At 32.0% G+C, this 20,014-nt stretch overlaps 2 protein-coding genes across 4 annotated transcripts; both read left to right on the forward strand.

Moving 5' to 3' along the window:
• Positions 1-278: 278 nt before the first annotated feature.
• On the forward strand, positions 279-1,975 carry Bma-qdpr-1 (the record flags this gene model as incomplete). 2 transcript variants are annotated; one of them, XM_043079157.1, is made up of 5 exons in its annotated part: positions 279-362; positions 594-697; positions 882-1,089; positions 1,300-1,484; positions 1,846-1,975. In XM_043079157.1, 5 exons carry the CDS (start codon positions 279-281, stop codon positions 1,973-1,975), a joined length of 711 nt encoding a protein of 236 aa, XP_042935091.1. The 2 variants fall into 2 exon arrangements, with proteins under 2 accessions (XP_042935091.1, XP_042935092.1); XM_043079158.1 differs by lacking the exon at positions 279-362 and having other exon boundaries at positions 627-697.
• A 6,191-nt stretch (positions 1,976-8,166) lies between these two features.
• On the forward strand, positions 8,167-18,932 carry Bm7628 (the record flags this gene model as incomplete). 2 transcript variants are annotated; one of them, XM_043079159.1, is made up of 22 exons in its annotated part: positions 8,167-8,350; positions 9,803-10,000; positions 10,153-10,482; positions 10,801-11,024; positions 11,241-11,424; positions 13,290-13,391; positions 13,692-13,834; positions 13,901-14,021; positions 14,255-14,358; positions 14,670-14,846; positions 14,929-15,064; positions 15,336-15,453; positions 15,527-15,650; positions 15,927-16,070; positions 16,190-16,308; positions 16,480-16,630; positions 16,775-16,951; positions 17,203-17,379; positions 17,545-17,703; positions 17,907-18,011; positions 18,353-18,514; positions 18,795-18,932. In XM_043079159.1, 22 exons carry the CDS (start codon positions 8,167-8,169, stop codon positions 18,930-18,932), a joined length of 3,477 nt encoding a protein of 1,158 aa, XP_042935093.1. The 2 variants fall into 2 exon arrangements, with proteins under 2 accessions (XP_042935093.1, XP_042935094.1); XM_043079160.1 differs by having other exon boundaries at positions 14,929-15,037.
• Positions 18,933-20,014: the final 1,082 nt, after the last annotated feature.

Raw genomic sequence — 20,014 nt, forward strand, 5'->3', positions numbered from 1 at the left:
TTGGTTCTCAATATTCGAATTTAGATATTTTCTTTCTACATTATCGTCAATAAGAGAGCACGAGGCAAGGAGGGAATATAGTTGTCAAGTTTAAATTGTGTTAAATAGTGTTGTTATTTGTCGTGACAATATTTGAAGTCTTCAGGTTTCGAATGTTTCATTCCTGTACAGTTTTCATTTACTTATTCCCAATTTCAAATGTATAATTTATGCGGACTACTAATCGGCAACATTTCATTTTGTACTTACAGGTTTGAAAGATATTAAAATTGATTTTAATGTCAACAAGTCGTGTTGCTGTTTACGGTGGTCGAGGAGGACTTGGTTCAGTAATAGTTGATTATTTTAAAAATAAAAATTTTGTAAGTTATGTGCTTTAGACGTTGTTTGGTTTTCTTAAAATTTTCTGGAATATATAAATCTGTTTTTAGTCTATTTAGGTTGTATTTCAAGCAAAACATTCTTTTACAAATTACTTTGATTACAAGGATGAATTCACCGTGTCTAGTAGTAATGAGAACTCGCATTGCTTTACTTTGCTGTATGAAGTGTATTAGAGCAAATTAAATTTTAATAGATATAAATCATTGCAGTGGATATTAAACATAGATGTTTTGAAGAATGATATGGCTGATGCAAATGTAGTAGTAAACAAGGATGCATCGTGGACGGAACAAGAAAGCTTAATCCTCAAATCGTAAATCTAAACTATTCTTATTAATTTTGAATTTCAGAAAAAAAACTTTTGCAGTTTTTTCTTTTAATTGAGCTGTGAGTACGAATTTATGTTAGAAAATAAGTTTAATTGGTAGAAGTAGTTCTCTCTCTTTCTAATCCGTTTTGCAAATCATCCTGGTGACTCAGTAGGTCAAATTATTTAGTATTGATGAAACACTGCACGGTGAACGTTTGGATGCAATATTATGTGTAGCAGGTGGTTGGGCGGGCGGTAATGCCAGTAGTGAAAATATGATTAGAAATTCGGAAATTCTATGGAAGCAAAATGTGTGGACATCAACTATATCTGCTCGAATTGCTGCATTGTATCTGAAAAAGGACGGTCTTCTTCAATTTACTGGTGCTGCATCAGTGAGTTTTTATCTTTTTTCATGCTAAAAGAGGAAGAAATTTCCATTAGTACAATAGAGAATATTATTTAGAAATGTAGTATTTGAGGACTTAAATTTTAAATATGACATATTCATGCAAATTAACTAAATCTTAGTTCGAAATTGGTTACAATTCGTTTTCTAGCTTCGTTCAGTTTAACTTTAACTTCTGAAAACTTCATACTCACAGGTATTGAAAGATACATCAGGAATGTTGGGGTATGGTATGGCAAAAGCAGCAGTACATCAGTTGACCAAAAGTCTTGGCACCAAAAAATCTGGAATACCTGATGCATGTACCGCTGTTGCTCTTTTGCCAACAATGCTAGATACTGCACAGAATCGTAAATGGATGCCAAAAACTAATACTGATTCGTCAGTTTTCAAAAATAATTTTGTTTGCAAATAATTAGCACTTTCCAGTATTAATTAATATGGATCTCGAAAGTTGCAATTCGAAATGGAATTATATTAAGATTTATGAAAACTGGAAGAGTTACATGATGCACATTATATAAAATCAAAAAAAAAAGTATTAAAATTATGTTTTACCTCTAAGGAACGAATAATAGTTGAAAGCTTAAGGAAGAGTCGATCTTGTAAAAGGATATGTTTTGCCAATTATTATGCTCTTTTGCCAGGCTCAGTTATTATATATATATATATAATCTCGATTTTTTTTATAACTAAATTGAATTTGCCAGAGTCATAACTTGAATTAATTCCAAATATTCAGATGGACGTCACTTAATTACATAGCAGAACTACTGCATGAATGGACTTTAAATCCATCATTACGGCCTCCAAGCGGTTCACTGGTCGAAATAATTACACAGAACAAGCAAAATGAGTTGAAGATACACTGATCTAACATCAAATACTGAATTAAATCTATCTTTTTTCGACCACCTTTAAATTATTTTCTGTTGCTTTTATTTCATAGCTTTCTGTTTGATTTTAATCAGTCACTTGTTGATATCATAGCGTATAATAATATTCTTTCTATTCCATGTATTTTTCAACATCATATGTAGTTTCATTAACAAACAAGCAAATCTTCGGTACAACTCGGTTGATTTGATCGGTCACAGTAATAATCAGTCATAACAATGATGATTCATTGGTGGATCTTTTCTGCTTATATCTGTTGAACTGAATATTGTATTTTATTTTATTTCAGTGTTTTTTTCTTACTCTTTCTGCCTAATAAAGCCAACAGACAAAGGTAGGGTTTCTTTTGTATCTACAAATTAAAAATAAACTGGAGTTAGAATGTAGAAAAAAAGTTGTTAATTAAAATAAATTTTGTTAAGAATAAATCAAATTTCCGGCCATACCTGAAATCCAAAACATCTACTTAAAAGTCTTCAAATTTCTCACTTTTCTAGATGAGAACAGGAATTTAATCCGGTATGCTCCTAGTCTATATCATTCAGATAAGTTTTAATTGAATATATCTTCGTCATCTCTCTCATTATTCGTTTGAAAAAAGTCAAGATAATTCCCAAAGACTCCGGTTTCCATCATTTTTCTTTTGGATTTCAGATTATGTTTTATGTTTCAAGACTTCACACATTCAGAATTTAACAGTATAAAATTCCTTCGATATTTTCCATACTTCTGTTCATCTTACGCTTACATTCACACACGTAATGACTGATCACGTGTGAAGTGTAACTGTTGAACAGTATCTGAAATGACGAATGTGACTAAAAAAAGTGCATATTAAAGGTATTCCTATTCGTACTATTCGTCAGCCGCTCTTTCCGTATTTTTTTGTTTTTTCTTTTTTGAAGAAACATTTTTATAAAATTTTTATAATCAAAAAGAAAAAATTCATTAAACAACATACTTTTTTAATTCTATCAAGTGGCATATTCAGGAAGCAAAAACCATATACTATATAAAATAATAATCAGATGAAAATCTAAATAATAACATACTTCCTAATTATCTTTTCAATAAATCCTTCGAGTGTTTCTATCATTAACTGATGATATCGTCTGCTCACCAAACAATAAAAACAGAATTCTACTGTAGCATTGATGTTGCAAAGAAAGAAAATGCTTCGAAAGTTTATATCATCAACACATCTGTTATACATAAATTAGTTTATTCATTGATCGATCAGATATGATTGTTAATTGATAAGGCTGACAAAATTATTCATTTAATCAACAATTATATCCATTGTTTCGTCAGAAAGAGAAATAATTTCTATTTGCAGAACCAAATATCTTAACCTTTCTTCCTACCTATCCATGAGTTTATAAAGATGAAAAATGAAATACCTTTTGAGTAACCCATATATAAGTGATTGTTATCAAATGATACTCTCCATAATGATTAAAGAGTAATCAGACTGGTCCTTGCGACCCAGTACATATCAGTAGCATAATTACAACCGCAAATAATATTGCATTATCATCGAAACATTGTGCTTTTAGCTTTTGTCTTTTGACTTTCTATGACGCCCTGAAAGTTTCGAATTTCAAATTTTCGTAAAGACTTTGTAATGAATATAACTTTTAGAAAATGAAAGAAATTGAATCATTAAGAATTCTTGCAGGCTAGTTTATTTATAGCGAATAGAGTGATGTTTAGATAGGATGATGACATTTAGCAGTAAATGACACTTACCAATAAACTGTCATAAAATTGGTTTACAAACGGGATACAAGGTGAAGGACTTCTTTTAGAAAATTGAAAAAAGAAGTTTACCATTCCTTTCACTCTTCTTCTTCTCTTCTAATCTCAACTGACCGTTTAAAAAGCTTTAATTACATAAATATCCGACTTTTTATTTGTTCAATAAGAACAGAAGTATCATTCCCCTTGACGAGAGTAATATTCTCAGTAGCCGTATTATTGTTTCCTGTAGTAGTTATAGTGATATTGTGACAATGATTGTACGACAATTCATATCATCCATATCATTATCATTATCATCACTATTACTTGTGAATCTTCCGCATGTTTTCAGATCTCGATCGCAATTTTCCATAATTTATTATCAATCGATTGTTAAGCGTACAAAGGGTCACAAGCGACAATATACTGAATGCAATGAGAATAAAATAATCCATTAAGCAATAATATATCTACAAATGAAAGCAATTAAGAAAAAAAAATTTTTTTTAAAGAAATTTTGCAACGATAGATTGATTTAAGCAAATATTGCTTTAATAGTCATTCATCAGTAAATATAAAACATTATAATTGCAATAAAAATGTCACACTAATTATCATTCATCAGGTGTGATAATTAGAGCTTACAATTTCGAATTATTACTTGAAGTAATAAGACAAAAATATTGACCTAGATGAATAAGACTGAATTCTATAGCATATCAGCCATTAAAGGAGACATATCAGTGATATATTATCAAACAGATATTCCAGTAAGAATAGTAATACGAATTGTAATCTTTAAATTATGTGATCGTAACGGATGGTAAACATCGTGTAAAGTTCCAAATTAAATATTATACTAACAAACTGAAGTTGTTATTGTAATACTGTTGTTTAGGATTATTATTGTTGAAAGTAATGAGAAGTAGTACTTTCATTATTTTGATTGTAATATCATTATTTGAAATAAAATAATGCAGAAGCATAACTTACAAACTGATAAACATTCGTACGTACAACGCTGAATAGATATAAATAATGAAAACTTCAATTGTTGCTGACACCAGAAAGAAGCAATCACAAACGGATAAAACTAGTAGTAAATCCTTGTAGCAAAATATTATTAGTAGTATCATTTCTAAATTAAGTATTAAATTTAATACCCATTTTGAAATATTGTATCATTAGAAAAAAATTATTTATTTATTCTTTTGTTGTAATATGATTCTTAGAACACAGTATATTACCGTTCATCAGATATTCAACATAATCACTATAATCATTATTTAAATTATCATTATGCCAATCATTTCTTACAAAGCAAAGTAAATAAATTGATGAATTATCGAAATGGAATATGCCATGCTGAAGAATAAGTGGACATGATTAAAATGTTAAGAAGGTTATAAACTAGATTGATAATAACAATGATAGATAAGCAGATTATATTAGACCATCAAATTATCTTCACTGCTTTCTAAATTTATTTATTAATATTTGATAACAGAGGTAAATTTTTAATGCAAATCAAAACAAAATACCAAAATTTAAAGATTCAGCATTATAGCATTCACAATTTTAATGTTAATAATTTTAGATGAAATATTTACTGTTCATATAGATCTATAAATTGTACTGTTTTTTTTTTTTTTTTTTTTGAATTTTCTCTAAGCTGTACGAATGAAAGCATTATTAACTCTTATCAAAATACTATCGCATGACAGAAGAAGAAATAGAGGGAGAGAGAGAGAGAGAAGGAAGAATCTTAAAACTGATTGAAAACATATCCGAATTCTATTCGGATACTTTTCTTTTAACTTTATTGAGTGAATAATCCTTAAAGTATATACTGATCTTTCAGTCTGACAAGAATCATAAAATAAATTTTTTTCTTGTTTCTTATGTTTATTAATCTATTTGCATCGTTCATATCTATGAAATACAAATTCAGGAATGGTACCAATTACCTGATCTATATTTTGATTACTAGAATAGGGTCTAATGATTCCTAACAAATAGGAAGTACTTACTGCAGGATATTGTAAGACATATTTTAAAAACTGTTTTTGTAGTCTACCAAAAAAAAAAAGAAAAGAAAAGAAAGGAAAGAAATTGCGTTATCACAAATCCATTTTTGAATTAATTCAGTGATAGAATTTTATTTCCAGTAATGAGGTTATTCTGTAAATCTATGAGAAATTTAATATTGTATGAATGGAATTAACAGGAATGCAATTATATTTCGTTGTAATTAATAAACAAAATTGATGCTTCCTCTTTGTTTGATCACACAATTTTGAGCATTAATTTAACTTCAAAATTATTTTTATTATAACGTTTTCCGAAGATTTCATTTCCTAATTAATATAGTACCGTATGGATTGATCACAACTAGCAAAAAGTATCCATGAGTACTTCAGTGGGAACTCTCGGTCTCCTATTCTATTACTGCGGTAATAACATATTCTCGTTATCTTTTCTTTGCAAATAATGCATCGTGCGATAATTGCGGAAAGTTTGCAATTCAAAAAGATATCAAAACAATAATATATGTTTGCAACTGAATATAATTCAAAATTCGTCATTTCTATAAATAAATTTTTAAATGTTTTGAAAGTGCTCATTTTTATTCTATTCGTAAATGTTTGACATGATTCAATTTGTAATAGTACAAAACATTATTGTATGTTTTGAAGTTTAATCAAATTTCATTTTTTTTTCTCCTAAAGTTTATATTAATTAAGTATCTGAAATAATACAAAAATTATTCAAATAACATCGATTGTGCTAACAAGATTTTTTTTTTCAAGAAGAAAAAGAGCAATAATTTTGAGATGAGAAGAAGATGACAGCATTTTTTTTTGTAAATTAAAGAAGAATGAACGAAAGAGCTTACCTCGAAAGGGTTTAATTCATCAAATCAATTTTTATTAATGAGCTTTTGTTGATACAAAGATGAATCGTCCTTTTAATGAGATATTGTTACTTATTATACAAATTTTAATTCATATAAATCATTTAAATTCTTGCATTAAGTTTCAATTTAATGCAAATGTGAATATAAAATATAAGTCTCTACAAAATCAGTTATATTTCAATGATTATAGTAAATTGAAAAACGAAAGTAGAAAAACATTTGAAATGGATTTTAGCTAATTTTTTCATCCATACACTATTTTAGTCAAATATTTTTCGGAATTAATTTCAATAAACTTGATTTCATCAACGAATAGATGGACAATTGGATGAATCTATCATCAATATACTCTGTCAGTACCGTAACCAATTCAAACCTTCAATTTTATGCGTGTGTGTTTGTATGTGTATGTGTGTGTGTGTGTGTGTATGTGTATGTGTGTGTGTGTATGTGTATGTGTGTGTGTGTGTTTGTCTGCTTATCTGTCTGTATTTCACTATAAACTCAATGATTTAACCACTCAAAAAGTGAAATGATTATTTGATATTAGGCAATCAATGATAACATTACTCATATTCAGCTCAACCCTTTCCCTTTTCTTAATATAAATCCCGTCTCCTTATGACACCACTTTGATCTTCAAATTATATCGCTTGAACTCAATTCCATATCCTTTCTAGGAATGTTATGAAAAGGTTTGGTACAGCAATACTACTAAGACGTATAAGTTGTACCGACCGCCCTATCATAGTTGCACATGGCGTCGTGTTGTAGCACAAACGTGTTGGAGCATTTTCGGTTTTATTATTTTGATGGCTTTTGTGGTCTTCGATTGCATCTTTTTTCCGCATTGTTTAGGGTTATTGAATGTAATAAACAGGTTAGAAAGGAAGGATTTCATAGAGTAGTTGTGATATTATTGAATGAAACAAGCATTTTTTAGAAGAAATCGTCTCAAACTATGCACCGACTACTAATAGGAATGCCTAGGATATTAACTGGTGAATCACATACACTTGTAAGATTCAGTCATTACAATTCGATTTCAGGTTATACCGTTGTATATTTATTAGCAGGTAGGTTAATATATTGATAAAGGATGATATTAATAAAAACTAATAGGTTACTGTATTAGCGGCAGTATGACCTGGAATTATATTGTTGGACGCTAATAAATCTGATCAGAAGATGTGTTTTAAATAAACCGTAATGATAAATATGAGACACTAACTTCATTTGCTAATTCATCGAAGTTCATTTTCTACCATGATTGTACGATTGTGGTTCATGGAATTTTACCACTTTTTCTTTGTACATTCTCGAGCCTTTATCTCTTCTTTTGATCATTTTCTACTTTGTTTTTATAATGCGAACAGAACAGCTCGGTAGAGAGTTAGTTTCTATTCTGACTTTTTAGTTAGGCGATTTGTCCATGCTGTTATAAAAATCATGCTGATTGTTTTAGGATATTTTGGTTCACTTACGCTATATCATTACGCGCACTGAGTAATGGAAACTGATGAACATGATGAATCAGAGCAACAACAGCAGCAGGATTATGGCGAAACCTCTGAACATACTGCGATCTCTACATCCTCATATGAAGATATGAAAATGACTACAGACGAAGATGAGCAAGAACAATCACAAGAGCATGAACATTATGAAGGAATGGAACACGGTCATCATGGGGGTAAGTTGACCTTTTAAAAGAATTGATAGGAAAAACATTTGTTGAATGAAAACATAAGGAAGTATGATTAAGCAACAAAAGAATATTCATTCAGTCCTACACATTCTTAATTCCTGAAACAAAGATAATTGACGAGAACAAAGATAGATTGGGAATAAATGATTAACATCTTTTCCTGATTTTCCAGTTCTTGTGCGTTATTACATCAATATTTTGTACAAATGCCGTTTTTTTTTTTTTTTCACGGATCTATCAGTATCTGAATCTTATGTCGTTATTTCCTTCTGGTCTTGAATTCAATTCACTTGATTAATTGCTTAAGTTGGAATGACTAATGTCAAAACCTGCGGTTTTTTTGAAAGTTAGGTTATTCTTTTTTATATCTCTCATGTTTTGTTAATTTTGGGAGGAGGATTGATGGATTACATGATTTTCTTGCCAATATAAAACATCCAGTCCAAGTCTAATGCATTGGAATGTGATCTTCTTATACTGAGAATCGCCAGTTACTCTAGTCATTCTTACAATGCTTTCAAACCATGCTCTGAGAAAAATCTTAATGCGGATCACCGAATGGAGTCCCTTTAATTTTTCTATTATTAATATTGGCTTCTCAGCGTTTTTCGACCAGCATTTTATTACCAGTGTTGTATTCTCTGTTGATATGGATATATTATTAGTATGAAAGCATCCTTACATTGAATTGTCAATTGCTTTTCAAATTTTTAGAAGCAACTGTAATTTAAACATTCCTTTGATATCGTGCTTCTCGTGTCCATAGATAATGAAATTATACTTCACGTGTATTGGCGCGAAACAAGCAATAATAGTGGTAACACTAAATTATAAGGGATTTCTCCACTTGACTGCGTGATCCTTTTTTTTCCAAAGGTGATGTTGATTTTTATCTCCCAAAATTCATAGTAGTTTTTAATCACAATAATTACATCTTGTATATTTCGCTTGAAATGGGCAAAATGCGAATACTGAAATGTATTCATTTCCACTATTGATTAACCTCATATTGTCCACTGTTCTATTATGTATTGATTATTTATTGTCACTGGGTCTTCTCATTTGTCTTTTTTATATAGCTCATGTAAATAGAATATCTTGATTTCTAAGTACATCAGTCTAATATGCGTTGGAAATTTGCATATTTGTGGTTTGTTCCCATAGGCAGCAGTTTTAACAAGGTTTTTTTTTTTTTTTTTTTTTTGAAAACTGTTTTTGTTGATGTCTTTTTCGTTGCATTAATTATATGAATCAACAAGTTGCAAAAATGAAATGGCTTTTTCGGAAACATGCAGGTTATGGAAATTTGTGGATTGTGCGCTCTTTGAAATATGTTATACTTATGATGAGATCAAAAGATAAGATAATTGATTTGAATATTGAGCATCGTTTTTCTTTTATTTATATTTTTTATTTAAAAATTTAGAAAATTTTCAGGAGTAATGGATGATAGTAACCTGAACGGTATGATGAGAGAGGAAATGGATGATCAGGATGAGGAAAAGCACTGTCGACAACACCAGGAGCATGAAGAACACTTTAAAAATGGCATGGAGGAACAGCATGGTGTTGGTGGTGAAGATGGTAGTGAGTATGAAAGTGCCCATCAAGGCGAACAGGAACATGATGATTTTGGTAAGTTTCATGTGTAATAACAAACATTCAAGGATATGGAGTCCTCAGGAAGGCAGCAGTTATATGGTAATCTGGTTTTTTTGGTCGTGTTTTCTCAGTCCAAATAATGCGAAGTAATAACAGAGTGGTAAAGTATAGTATAATATTTTCAGATAGCTATCAGTCGTATCCAGAACGAGGAGCAGATCGAGAACATGGTGATTATCGAGGTGAAGAATTCCATGGGGAAGAGTATCGGGTTGAGGAATACCGTACTGGTACTGATGATTTTCGCGGTGGATTTCGTGGACGTGGTGGCTATCGTGGTGCAGGCGGCGGTATGTCACCATATGGTTATGGGCCGCAAGGTATGGCTGGTGGCTGGCGTCCTCGTGGTCCGGGAAATTGGAGGGGTGGACGAGGTATGTATGGTGGCGGTCCACGAGGAGGTCTTTATGGAAATGGTGATATGGATGATGGATATGGTTACGATCGTTCGAGGGGTAAGTTTTGTAATCTTTTTTCATGAAACGCTTTTATTTATATGGTAATGCTCTTATTCATCTATCGAATTGAAAATTTTATCCTTAACATTTTAAAATGTTTGTTTTTTTGAAGATTTTTTGCATAGAAATTTAAGTTTTTCTTTTGCTTGCGTGCCGATTTCTTCATTAAAGTTCTTTATTTGTCCAGATTCCATAAGTTTGCGTAAATCCCAATCTTACTTTTTGCCTGTTATTTACAAAGAGCTGAATCAGATATAGGTTCTGTGTGGTCTGTTTTCTGATCAGAATATTTTGGAGCGGCATAAGTGATTCTAGGTGTTCGTGGTGGTTTCCAGCGCATGCGTGGTGGTTATGGAATGCGTGGTCCACGACCTGGTTATATGGGTGATGGGCGTGGTATGCGAGGTCCACCATTCCAACCACGACCTCCATTTTATCCTTCACCGTATCCAGGAATGCCTCCAATGGGAATGCCCCCGATGGCTCATCAAATGCCCGTTCAGCAAACGCCACAGCAGCAAGCAGAAAGATTAAAAAAGGTAGCTTACACACATTATTATGTTATTGTACATTTTCCGGTTAAATTTTTCAAACAATGCTTTTAAATTTCGTTGATAAAAAGGTAACTCATCAAAATTAAGTAGTCTCAAACTAATTTTTCTTTACTAGTTGTCACATTGTCTTAAACGTTCAGATTATCATTTAAGCACTGCAACCGTGGATTTCAGAACTTTTTATGGATTTATCTCTTTCAGCTTGCTGGCGTTTCACCAGATCAGGAGTTGTGGGTAGAAACAAAATCACCGGATGGAAAGCCCTACTATTATAACGCTGTAACACGTGATACAGTATGGGAGAAACCAGAAAATGCCAAAGTAATGGAGCAAAGTGAACTGCAAGCTTTGGTTGAAAAAGATGCGAAAGAGGAGAAAGAACAAGGTATGCTTTTTATAGCTTTTTTTTTTTTTTTTTTTGTAAATTTGGTTCCTTGTCCGTGGAAATGTTAATGCAGATATCTTCGCATCTATTTACTACTATTATTGCATTATCTTGTTGCCAGTACTGATGCCTTCAGCATTTGTTATCATGATAAATTATCATGATTCATCTTCTTAACTGTAGCTGAGTAACAGTTTTACCAGTTTTTTAATATGAAAAATTGAGTTTTGTCTTTTCTCTTTCCATCAAAGTATATAAAAAATGATGAGCACGCAAGAGGTAAGTGTGTTGAGCGTGCGTATAATAATCTCTCTTCATTGTGGCTCGATTAATGATGGTTGGATTATTTGGTGTTGTGGTTGTTGGCTTTTGCTTGGCATTGTTATGGTACCGCATAAAGTGGATTTATCAATTTACCGAGGACTACAAAATATCTCGGTGACTGGAGCTGGAAAATTTTGATTTTTGAACGTTAAGAGGATATTATTGAGCGTATCTGAATGACAAAGACTGCTTTTACTGAATTTAAAAATCTTTCAAATGTTAAGAAGTTTGTTGAAAGAAGGAATTATGATAGTAAATAATAAGAATAAAAATAACTATGAAGATCTACGATAATGACGGAATGTTGATAATTGATGACTACTGAAGTAGTGAATAGTTTGAATTAGTGGTATTTCAGCCATATTTTTTAGCACTTTGCAGCATGCTTCCTTATAGGGTCTACTACAGTTTTGTCATTTACATTCTATGCTTCTACCACCATATCGGGGACGTGAACGTGGTACGTATTGCAAGCGTTATGCTTACCTGGAGCGGAGAATAAAATCCGAGTAACTTTTCACTTTAACTTTAAACCTTGAAACAACGGAAAATGATGTTATACTTAAAAAGCAATTCAGTTTAGTTTGTTTAAAAGTAAGAAAAAGAAATTTGCATAGAAATGGAGAGATTTTGAGAAGAAATGAACTTCGTTGAGCGTTTTTTTTTTTTTCTTATTGTCTTTGCTAATGCGCACTTTAGTGGTGATATTTACAATCAAATTGATAATATTCAATCCATGAATATGATGATACCGTTCCCAGATGCTTCCAGATGCTGCGATGTTTTTTGTTGCCTCTTCCTAGAACTACATTACACGTACCTACCACACATACACACATACAGGAGATGTGATGCGTAAAGTCCTTCCTCTTCCTCAGTTATTTAACGATGTGAGTGCTGTTGCGTGTTCTATGTATATATAAATCTAATTTCCATCATAGTTCATTTAATGATTTACAAATTTTCATATATGATGATCTATAGGATATTGATAAGTAGGTACAACGTTCTTATCGTTAATCGGGTCAGCTTTTTTAAAAGCTATAAAATTACATTACAATTTGAGCTTTATCATGCAGAATAACATATTTGAAATGATAGCTTCAATTCGTCATGATATTATGATGGTTGGGCAATCCATTCCTATTGAAAGATTGTTTCCCCAGTTACTTTTGTTAATTGTGAATTCGTTATATGAAATAAGTTATAAAATGCTGATTACTCGAGAAAAATAAACCCAGTAGAGGATAAATTAGATGTGTAGTTCACGGTACTTTGATTTTGCTTCCACCTTGGTTTTACAAAATTTTGATTTCGAATGATCGCACACAAATTTTTCCTTTTCCTTTTTTCTTTTTTTCTTTCTTTTTTGTAAAGAAGTGATTGTAAACAAATTGTTTGTTAAAATGCCTTGAAATGAGTTTTTCAGCTTATTCCATTCATTATATTTGTCAAATGTTACCATTGCAGAAAACTGATTGTAGTATATCAATTTTTTTTTTTCTTTAAATCGTATGAATATGAGTGAAAATGTTTTTCAGTTGCTTCTCAAGGTGCTGCTAGTGGATATGGAGCTGGTGTACCACCACAAATGGCTGCTGGTATGCCGATGGGTGGATATCCACCAATGATGCCACCACCAGGTTATTGAATTTTTAAATCGAGGAATAGAAAGCCATCCTCACTACCGTATAAGTGAATTTCGCATCTCTGTAAAGCAAATGACCTTAATTTATTAAAATTTGACTAGTTATCTGTAATTATGCATTTAAACATACTATCACAATGGTTAGTTCTAGACTCTTCATGTTTATTCGAATCTCTTTTTTGAATGAATGTTTCGAAAAATCACCACATACAGGATTAATTGGAAATCATTAGACTACAGCTTAAGGCTTATTTTTATGACTTCAAAACTATAATCTAAATCATTTACATTGCAGGTTTTCCCATGATGCCACCTATGATGTTTCCACCACGTGGTCCAAGTTACCCGCCCATGTTTCCTGGTGTTCCTCCAGCTTATCCGATGCCCGTTCCTGGAATGCCACCAGTTGTACCGGCAGCTATTGGTCCTGGTACTGATGTAAGTTCATTTCGTCAAGTTGATATTTCCTATTTTTTACGGCCATTATTCACTACTTTATTGTAGGGTGTCGCAATATCATCAGAGGCTGCACTTTGGCAAGAATATACAGCACCTGATGGACGTAAATATTATTACAACACCCAGACTCAAGAAACGACTTGGGACAAACCAAAAGCGCTCGAAGGTTTGTAGTTTTGCATGTTTAGTATGCTCATGATAATATACAACAAAGTATATCATGTTTGTTCAACTGGTTCTGTCATATTATTTGTAGGTTTTAAGCACAGAAAAAGTTATACATTTTGTTTTCATGTTCACTTGCAGGAATGTGATGACATCTTAAGTTAGCATAATTAAACCGTGTTAAAGAGAATATACGCGAAAAGGAAAATCCATAACTCTGTTTTTCATTTTCAGCTTCTACTGCTGCTGGTAGCACTGGAGATTCTGTGGAAAATAGTACTGGTACACCAACTTTCACCGAAGCACAACAACAAGCTGCAGCTTTGGCACAGCAGCAGGTTATGGTTTTCTATTTTGTATGCATATTCCACTTCGCTTCCCTGTCTTAAAATTTAAAAAAAAAAAAAAAAAAAGTCTCTTATTTAACTTTTCCTAGCAGATAGACATGCATTATATTTTCCAAGTAGCTTCGTAGCTGGAGCTATTAATCATCTTAGTGCAGAGTATTCGCTGTAATTTGAAGCTACGAATTTTTTTTTTCAAATGATGTAATTGAAACATGCGACAAATTTCATGGAAGCTATAGCAAATTTTAAATTTCTGTAAAATTTTCTCCAAAACATTAAAGTAATCATGGAAATTATTTCAGGTACAAGCTCAATTAGCGGCAGCTAAAGCAGCTGCAGAAGAAGCGAAAAAACATGAAGAGGAATCGGTAAAGGAATCAGAAACTGTGGAGGCAAAACAAGTGGATAAGTCGAGACCCGTTAGCAGTAATCCTGTGGCTGGTACTCCTTGGTGTGTAGTATGGACAGGCGATCATAAAGTAAATTTAGTAATGTGCTTAATCAGAAAATGGTCATTGGCAAATAATCCAGTAAAATCTGACTAACATTGTTCAATTTTAGGTTTTCTTTTATAATCCCTCAACACGTACATCAGTCTGGGAAAGACCACCAGAGTTGTATAATCGTCCAGATGTCGATTTGCTAGTATCGAAACCACCAGAAGAGAAAAGTGAGTGCACTTTTTTCGAACATAAAGGTATATTTCACAAGTCATTTCATATCACACATTTTTCAGACTTCCAACTAAGTTGTAGTTACTGTTTAACGAATAATAATATAATTTAATGTATTTATCATTTAATTTTTCAATACCAGAGCGTTGTGAACATTGCTGTGCCGTTGGGTACGATCTTTAGTTTTATATTTATCACTGAAACTTTTATAGTATATGTTAGTTTGTAGGACTCCAATGTTTTGTACTTCAAATTTTAAATTAATAAATTTTCCTAGAAAATAATCACTTGTAGAACCGGAAGTTACCAAAAAAGCGGATGATGAAGGGAAGACAGCGAGTTCGGAGGAAAGTGATGATGATGAAGAAAATGCGCCACCAGCAGCTAAAAAGAGTCGAAAAGAAAAGAAATTGTTTGTTCTTCAAAATGACTTCTGTATATCATTTAAATTCCAAAATTACTTATATATAATATGATACATTCAGAGAGAAACAGCGTTTGGAACAGTTGGCAGCGAAAAAAGAGAAGGATAGGCCAAGGCAGATGCTTGAGAAACAAGTTGATCCAGCAATTCAAGCAGAATTACAAGCACAGAAGGAAAGAGAAGAAGTGATGTCCTTAATAATTTAATTAAAGTATCAGAATGGAGGTAACAGATGACGGAGAATTTTGGAATTTTTAAAACTTTATTGAAGTAATTTTGACTTATCAGATGTAAAAAATTGGTTAAGGCGATGCATTAGGACTGTTGCTTTTACTGTTATCATTACTGTTGTAAGTAGAGTAGAACGATTTATGAACTTCTCTCTGTTTGTTGGTGGACTCCTCTTTTGAAATGGATAAAGTTATTTTCCTTCAAATTATAATTTTTGATTCCATTTGTAGGTGCCGTTTGAACGTAGACTACAAGAATTTAAAGAAATGTTAACCGAGAAAAATGTTAGTGCTGGAAGCACCTGGGAAAAAGAATTATCTAAAATTGTATTTGATAAGCGTTATCTACTTTTAAATGCTGTGGAGCGGAAAGCTGTAAGTTTATTTAGATTTTCAAGTCTTTTTATTTAAATAATTGAAATTGTTTGAGTTAGAGAGAAGCATTATTTCATCTTTAATAGTAACAACAGTACTTAGAGATTTTTTAAATTTAGGCTTTCGAAGCTTATGTACGTGAACGAACCGAAATTGAACGAGCAGAGAAAAAAAGACGTGCTAAAGAAGCGCGAGAAAATTTTAAGAATTTACTTGAAGAGGCAAAATTACATGGAAGGTTGGTTTATTTAAACTATGTAAAAATTAACATTTATTATGTTAGAATGACTTCTGTAGTCGTATTATTTTACTGTATGACATCCATGTCTCAACGAAAAAATGTTTCTTTTTTTTAGCGTTTTTTAGGTTGTGCGATCAGTACACATCAAGTTATTCTTTCTTTTTTCAGGTCATCGTTTTCATCATTCGCCTCGAAATGGGGCAAAGACAGTCGATTCAAGGGTGTTGAAAAAATGCGAGATAAGGAAGATATTTTTAACGAATATGTTCAAGAACTGGAGAAGAAGGAAAAGGAAGAACGCAAGGAAAGAAAGGAAAAGGTACAAATTTAATTATTGTTTTTAGCAGGATGGCTAGTGAGCGAGGATACTTTGCTTGGTCGATGTATGAAAATTTTTAGTTTTCAAACAATCAAAAAAATGGCTAATTTCTTAATCTTAAAAACAATATTCATTTTATTGTAGATACGTAAGGATTTCATTGCAATGCTTATGGAGAAGAATATTACTTCTCGAACGAAGTGGTCCTCGCTAAAGAAGCAGCTGGAAGATGATGAACGCTATAAAGCTGTTGATCGCTCCTCAAGTCGTGAAAGCCTTTTCCGTGAATATCAGGATACACTGCCAGAAGAATCTAATTCAGTAATTTTTTTCAGTTTTATTCAAGCACTCTTTTGGTATGTTCATATTATTCTTGTTACTATAGATGTATTTCGTGTATCTCTTACTTTGATTTTATTTAAAATCAGGAGGGTGTTAAACACTACAAACACTACTTGGTATCTAAGTGCCGAATAGTAAACTTGTTAAGTGGTATAAGTTACATATAAAGTGTATGTGCATAAAGTTAGCTAAAATTGGAAGTCCATTTAAAAAGAAATGTGAAATTTGAGGATATCGAGGAGGAAAATGACCGTCAAAAGCGCGTTGCTGCTGAAGCTGCCATCGAAGAGCGTAAGAAGGAAGTGGAAGCTGAGCTAGGTGAACAGCTAAAAGAAAGAAGTAAAGAGCATGAAAAGCACAAATATCAAGAGCATGAAGAATCTTTTAAAGCATTATTGATTGATCTGGTAAGTTGTACTGCTTCATGAATCAAATCGTATTTTCACTATTTCGATATAATCCTGCGGGTGCACTTTGTGCTAGACCAAACAACTATGCCAATCATATGAACGATGTAGCTTTTAATCTAAATAACTTCCTTTGATTTTGATCAAAATCTCGGCATTTTGCAGATAAAATCAGCTGATTATACATGGCATGAAGCTCGTCGAATATTGCGAAAAGATTCACGTTATGAAAATTGTGATCTTTTGGAAAAAGACGCTAAAGAAAGGTTATTCGATGCACATGTTCAGCATTTGGAAAGAAAAAGACGAGAAGTTTTTTTTCAGGTCGCTTTTTATTGATTTTCTTCTATTTTTGAAATTACTATTCGCTTTCTCATTTAAAATTTCTAGACTATTTACTTACCAAATTTTGGTGGTTACTTTTTTAAGCCAAAAAAAGGAATATAGCTAAACTGCTATTTTGATCAGAAGGTCACTACAAATTACTTGTGAAACTTCCGGTTTTTTAATTCTTGATTCTGTTGCAGTTGTTAAATGAAACAAAAGATATTACACCTAGTATGAAATGGCGAGAAGCTAAAAAAATCATTGAGAAAGATGAGCGATTCGCAAAATTCAACATTAGTGAAAGGGTATTGTTTTTGTTTTTTATTGATTTGTCGCTTTTTATGTATTATCTTTCGTATTTCTAGACCAGTATTGTGAGGTTCAAAAGCGAAACAAAGTGTTGAAATAATTAGCTACTATTGGTGAAGGAGAGATAGTTTTAATTCTTATGTATTGTTTTACATATTTTTTAACTTATTCTCTGTATGATTTTAGTACTTTTAAATTTACATTGCACTCCTCTAAGTAATGAAATAATCAGAAAATAGTCACTACAAAAATAGAACTTTTACGACGTGGCAGACTTGAAAGCAGGTTGCCTTGTTTAATTTGTTTTTTTTCTGTACTCATTCTCAATGTTGTTCAGAAGACGGAACGTGATTACAAAGAATGGATGGAGGAGCGGAAAGAAGCAGTAATGAAAGATTTCAAAGATTTGTTAAAAGAAACTAAAATTATTACCTATAAATCTTTAAAAATGATACAAGAAAACGAGCAGCATCTTCGTGACATACTTGCAGTACTCGAAGTTAGTGGTTGAAAATTTTTTCGTTCCTGGACAGGAATCTTATATAATTTGGGATTTGCAGAAATTATTTCAGTATTTTTCTGGTTTTTTGAACAGTTGGATTTTTTTGATGTAATAGTAATATATAATAGTTTTTTTTTTTTTTTAATATAATTTTTTAATGTGGTTTTTAATATAGTAGTAGAAGTTTCCGTTATCATTTTCTTTCCTCTACGCTACTTGCTTTTCGATACTAATTACTAATTAAGAGATTTGTGAGGTTTTTAAATGCTGTTTCCAGAATGATAAGCGATATATCGTATTGAATAATGCCCCAGTAGAACGGGAACGATTATTGGAACAGTATCTGGAAGAGTTGGACAAGAAAGGTCCACCACCACCACCTACACAACAGGAAGCTGACAGACGTCGAAAATAATTCCATTTTTTTCGTTCTTAGTTTATAAAATTTCCTATCAAATTTTGACATTGTTTGCTCCGTTGAACGTTTATTAGTTTGCTAAGACGTTCGTTTTTCTATAAAAGGGCGGTTATTTTTTGACCTCAGTTTTTTTTGCTAATTTTCGCTTGCATTGTAGTAAATAGAAACACTGATTCGGGATGACGCTATTCCATTCCGTTCTGAATCTGAAAGTTTGAGACAATGCACATTTTCCTAAATTTTGAGTTTAGAAATTTTAAACGGGGAGCTATTAAGATATAAGTTTCGAAATGGAATGGCTCTTATTTTTTGTAAGATGTTATCTTACCAACTAAACCTGAAATTCCACCTGCAATTCTTATGAGTAGGTAAGATTATCCGTGTTGTGAGGCATGGAATAATCAAGGTTTGATTTTGATTTTCTTCTTGTTAAAAGAATTTTCAATCAGTGCAAGTCAGAGAAAAGGTGTTCCACACTAGTTTATTTTCTAAATGATACCTGGGAGCTGGATCTCATTCGAAGGTTCTCACATCTCATGTTCCTTTATTTTTTAGACTAATTGCACCTGCTACCGTGGGCTACTATTTACTTTACTGCAGAGATCTGTTCAGAAGTTCAATTTAAATCTTTCTGATTTTTATTTCATCTTTTTGTATACTATTTTGAAAAATTATGGATTTGCCGTAATTCCTTTATTCACTGATGGACTGATGTTGTGTACAGTTCTTTCTTTTTGTTACGGTATTTCATTTTGTTGCTGTTCAACGTTTATCGCGTTCTAACTGTTGTCCAAGAAATAAATCATCCATTAGACGTGATTTTTTTTTCAAACGGCGTCTGACGTTATTATTGTGTTCGGTGCTGTGGGTTAATGGATCTTCTGATCAGACAAGCTTACGTGATTAAAACTGCCAAGACATGGCGCTTGGTCCAATTCAGAGAGATGGAATGTTAACTCATTTTCTCATCCCATTCTATAACTAAATTATTGTTGGTTCCAAACTATCAAAATTGGTAGTTAGCTGGTTCTCTTCGTAATTCCATCAATACATCCTGTTGGATTTTAGTAATTTATGAA

Source organism: Brugia malayi, assembly GCF_000002995.4.
Source record: "Brugia malayi strain FR3 genome assembly, contig: Bm_v4_Chr2_contig_001, whole genome shotgun sequence".
NCBI classification, from domain to species: domain Eukaryota; kingdom Metazoa; phylum Nematoda; class Chromadorea; order Rhabditida; family Onchocercidae; genus Brugia; species Brugia malayi.